The 5,060-nt window shown below is 35.8% G+C and overlaps 1 protein-coding gene across 1 annotated transcript; it reads left to right on the top strand.

The window, feature by feature from the left end:
• The first annotated feature begins 210 nt into the window (after positions 1-210).
• On the top strand, positions 211-4,744 carry LOC122776256 (homeobox protein DBX1-B-like). Its single transcript, XM_044036696.1, has 4 exons — positions 211-578; positions 949-1,035; positions 1,456-1,658; positions 3,993-4,744. Exons 1-4 carry the CDS (start codon positions 257-259, stop codon positions 4,272-4,274), a joined length of 894 nt encoding a protein of 297 aa, XP_043892631.1. The 5' UTR covers positions 211-256; the 3' UTR covers positions 4,275-4,744.
• The last annotated feature ends 316 nt before the right edge of the window (positions 4,745-5,060 follow it).

A 5,060-nucleotide genomic window follows, 5' to 3' on the forward strand; every position in this document is an offset into this window, starting at 1 on the left:
AAGCACGAGCTGCTGACCAACCACTGTGTGTGTGTGCGTGTGTGTATATAAAGTTCCGAGTGAATCACTCACACACAAATGAGAGACGGAGCAGAGATTGTGTGTGTGTTCGTGTTTTTGTTGACATGTTAAGCTCGTTTAATTTCTTTTTTTGATAAAGTGTTAGTTAATTGTTTTTATTAAAGACTTTTTACCCGAAAGAAAAAACAAAATCAGGGGAAAAAAACGAAAAGTCGCCGGGAAACATTTCTCCAGAATGTTTCCCTGCACCGCGCTGCCGCCTCCTCTCTACCCGGGCTTCCTGCCTCTTCCTGCGGCCTTTTATTCACCCCTGACCCGCTCTCTCCGCTCCGGCTTCCTGGTGGAGGATCTGCTCGCTCTCAGCCGGCCTGTCGACTACTGTCACCGGGCTCTGTCCTCCAGGAGTCCCGCGGACACTCTGCCGCTCTGCCCGCCGCCGGGCGCCTCACCCCGGGTGTCACAGCCGAGCAGCTCCGGGTCTCAGCGGAGCTCCGGCCCGGACTCGGGCTACCTGAAGTTCGGCGTCAACGCCATTCTGGCCCCGTCCACACACAGCGGTGAGTAAAATAATCATTATTGTTATTATTATTATTATTATTATGCATTTTGATATTAAATAAATGTTTATCTGTCTACTCTAAACCATGAATGTTCACTGACTTTAAATTGGTAAAAAAAACAAAACTAATTACGATTATTTTACAAATAATGCGATTATTATGTGAGATAAAACTTTTTAAGTTGCGCTTCAGTTCAGTGTATACTGTGTTACTGATTCAAATATGAATATGAACAATTTTCAGATAATATTAAAAATGTGAAAGATTAAATTTCATATAAACTGTTCCAACAAATTAAATTTGGTGAATATTAGCAGCACAACTGTTAATAAAAGATATTTCATTGATTTTCTTTCTGCTCCTTCAGGCCACAGTTTTCACACTAAATCCTTCCCTTTGCCTGTTTTTGATGGACGAGATCTGCATCCTTTCATCAGAGCCACTTATTTCACAGGTGAGACTACATTTAAAGTCACAATACGATATTATCACAATATTTAAAGTCACAATACAATATTATCATGATATTTAAAGTCACAATACGAAATTATCACGATATTTAAGCCACAACAGGATATCTACTGTAAGCACGATACAATAATCACAATATCCAAGCATGATGCGATATCGTGATATTTAAGTCACAGTACAAAATTATCACAATATTGTGACACTGATACTGACTAAAACCATACATTGCGATATACTCACACACATACTGTAGAGTGAGCACTTGGCACCATCTAGTGGACTGAAACACATTTATATGTTTCAGGTAAAAAACATATGCTAAAAAAAAACATTGTCTAAAAAAGCGATACAAAATGTATCGCAATATTTCACCGTATCCACCGTTTCCTATTTTACCGTTTAGCGTCGTCCTCCGTTGTCCCTGTCCCGGGAACGTTCTCATGGCCTCTGGCTCCCAGAGGGAAGCCCAGGAGGGGCATGCTGCGACGGGCTGTCTTCTCTGACGTCCAGAGGAAGGCGCTGGAGAGAACCTTCCAGAAGCAGAAATACATCAGCAAACCAGAGCGCAAGAAACTGGCAGTGAAACTGGACCTTAAAGACTCGCAGGTGAACACCAGGGGCATTTTATTTTGTGTGTGTTTGTGTTTGACACTCCGGTTGAGATGTTTCAACTCGAATGTCAAATCGTGAAGACGACGCAGCGGCCAATCAGCACTGAGATTCTCCAGATGATGTCACGTACTCGCCGCCAGCGTCCAAACGCCTGGTTTCACAACATACGGAGGCGGACACAACGTGACCAGTTTGCTCTCCTCCCTACAACTGAAAATCAAGCACTTTCAATGACCTGTGTCTATTTAGGGCAATTTTTAAAACCTTTTTATATCAATTTCACAAAATTTCAAGGACTTTGACGACCCATAGGAAGCTTCCTTGAAATTCTAGAAAGTTTGTGAATAAAATTTTTTTTCAAGGCCCTTGAAAGGTTTTGACAATATCGTTATAAGACATGGGTCATTGAAAGTGCTTGAATTTTGATTTTAATCGTTTTTTCAAATTCACTTTCAAGGATGCGAAAAATGTCAAACTGTATATCAGTAAAAGAAAGACTTTAACTTCCAAAATCTACTTATAATTCCAAAATCTACTTATAGTTCCAAAATCTACTTATAATTCCAAAATCTACTTATAATTCCAAAATCTACTTATGGTTCCAAAATCTATTTATTGTTCCAAAATCTACGTATAATTCCAAAATCTATTTATTGTTCCAAAATCGATTTATGATTCCAAAATCTACTTAAATTCCAAAGTCTACTTATAATTACAAAGTCTACTTAAATTCCAAAATCTACTTATAGCTCCAAAATCTATTTATTGTTCCAAAATTTTATGATTCCTACTAATAGTTCCAAAATCTACTTAAAATTCTAAAATCTACTTAAATTCCAAAATCTACTTATAATTCCAAAATCTACTTAAGTTAAACTTATATTCCAAAATCTACTTATAGTTCCAAAATCTACTTATAGTTCCAAAATCTACTTATAATTCCAAAATCTACGTATAGTTCCAAAATGTACTTAAATTCACAAATCTACTTAAATTCACAAATCTACTTATAGTTCCAAAATCTATTTATGATTCCAAAATCTACTTATAGTTCCAAAATCTACTTATAATTCCAAAATCTACTTATAGTTCCAAAATCTATTTATTGTTCCAACATCTACTTATAATTCCAAAATCTATTTATTGTTCCAAATCTACTTAAATTCCAAATCTACTTAATTTCCAAAATCTACTTATAGTTCCAAAATCTATTTATTATTCCAAAATCTACTTTTAATTCCAAAATCTATTTATGATTCCAAAATCTACTTATAGTTCCAAAATCTACTTATAATTCCAAAATCTACTTATAGTTCCAAAATCTACTTATAATTCCAAATCACCCATACTTATAATTCCAAATCTATGAAAATTCTATTATAATTCCAAAATCTATTTATTGTTTCCAAATCTTATAATTCCAAAATCTATTCCATTTATGATTCCAAAACCGATTTATGATTCCAAAATCTACTTATAGTTCCAAAATCTACTTAAATTCCAAAATCTACTTATAATTCCAAAATCTACTTATAATTCCAAAACTACTTTATAGTTCCAAAATCTACTTTTAATTCCAAAATCTACTTATAATTCCAAAATCTACTTATAGTTCCAAAATCTATTTATAATTCCAAAATCTACTTATCATTCCAAAATCTACTTATAGTTCCAAAATCTACTTAAATTCACAAATCTACTTATCATTCCAAAATCTACTTAAATTTCAAAATCTACTTATAGTTCCAAAATCTATTTATGATTCCAAAATCTACTTAAATTCCCAAATCTACCTAAATTCCACAATGTACTTATAGTTCCAAAATCTATTTATAATTCCAAAATCTATTTATAATTCCAAAATCTACTTATCATTCCAAAATCTACTTATCATTCCAAAATCTAATTAAATTCCAAAATCTATTTATTGTTCCAAAATGTACTTATAATTCCAAAATCTATTTATTGTTCCAAAATCTATTTATTGTTCCAAAATCTATTTATTGTTCCAAAATCGATTTATGATTCCAAAATCTACTTATAGTTCCAAAGTCTACTTATAATTCCAAAATCTACTTAAGTTCCAAAATCTACTTATAGTTCCAAAATCTACTTATAATTTCAAAATCTACTTATAGTTCCAAAATCTATTTATAATTCCAAAATCTACTTATAGTTCCAAAATCTACTTAAATTCCAAAATCTACTTATCATTCCAAAATGTACTTGAATTTCAAAATCTATTTATTGTTCCAAAATCTATTTATGATTCCAAATCCCACTGATGGTCAGAGAGTGTCGTCACTGTGATAAATCTTGTGTGTCCAGGTGAAGATCTGGTTCCAGAATCGCAGGATGAAGTGGAGAAACTCTAAAGAGCGGGAGCTGCTGTCGTCGGGCGGCTGCCGCCAGCAAACCCTTCCCACCAAAACCAACCCACACCCAGACCTCACTGACGTCGGTCACAGGGCAGCGGCACCTGTCAGCGCCGCCAGAGTTCACGCCGATGACCACAAGTCCAGTCTTCATCATCATCATCATCACAATCCTGCGTCTCCGTCAGAGTCCGACGTCTCCGAGTCAGACCGAGAAGAAATCAGTGTCTGTTAACTCGTCGTGAATGGACTTAGGCGTTCACACTGATCACGTGAACACATGAGTGCAAGCTGATCACGTGGGCTCATGCGTTCACGCCGATCACATGGACTCATGTGTTCAGACCGATCACAGTGGAGTTGACCAGAGTCAGCAGGGGGCGCTGTGTGTCAGCGTTAGTTTAACTCACTTTGCACACGACTCACATCATATAAACCTGTGGTTCCCAAAGTCTGGGTCGGGATCCACAGATGGGTCACAGGAGATTTTATTGTATGTTTCATGAAACAATTTTGTTAAAAAGTGCCTTAAACTTTGCTGTTAAATTCAGACTTGACAAACAGCGCCCCCTCTGTCTGTAAATATGTTTTAATTTGAACTCAACTGTCATAGCCTTAATATTTGTAGATTAAGAATTTTAACTCTTAAATATAATCATTTTGTATTTTTATATTCTCTGAAATAAATCTAAAAAAAAAAGTCCCCCCCAAGATGAAATGTAATGACTGAATGAGTGAGTGAATGAAGCATAGGTTAAAGGTCAGTATGAAAACATTAGAATTGTTGTATTTTATTGTGAAAGGATCACTAAACTGAAACCTGGTGGAAACGTTTCTCAGCCCGAGACCGACACAAATTTCAGGGGTGGAGTGGAATGGCTCAGTGGTTAAGACGGGTACTCTGTGTGCGAAAGACATCGTGGTCGCAAGTTCGACTCCACCCCTGGCTAGTTGTACTCAATTCCATTGTAAGTCGCTTTGGATGAAAGCGTCTGCTAAATGACATGTAATGTAAAAAGTC

The sequence above is a fragment of the Solea senegalensis genome, linkage group LG10 (assembly GCF_019176455.1).
Source record: "Solea senegalensis isolate Sse05_10M linkage group LG10, IFAPA_SoseM_1, whole genome shotgun sequence".
Taxonomy (NCBI): Eukaryota; Metazoa; Chordata; class Actinopteri; order Pleuronectiformes; family Soleidae; genus Solea; species Solea senegalensis.

What these genes read in the sequence shown, in the direction of transcription:
- LOC122776256 (XM_044036696.1), top strand. Translation starts at nt 257, where the DNA reads ATGTTTCCCTGCACCGCGCTGCCGCCTCCTCTCTACCCGGGCTTCCTG. An exon ending in CAGAGCCACTTATTTCACAG is followed by an intron (nt 1,036 to 1,455) that starts GTGAGACTACAT and finishes TTTACCGTTTAG; the next exon opens with CGTCGTCCTCCGTTGTCCCT. An exon ending in TGGACCTTAAAGACTCGCAG is followed by an intron (nt 1,659 to 3,992) that starts GTGAACACCAGG and finishes TTGTGTGTCCAG; the next exon opens with GTGAAGATCTGGTTCCAGAA.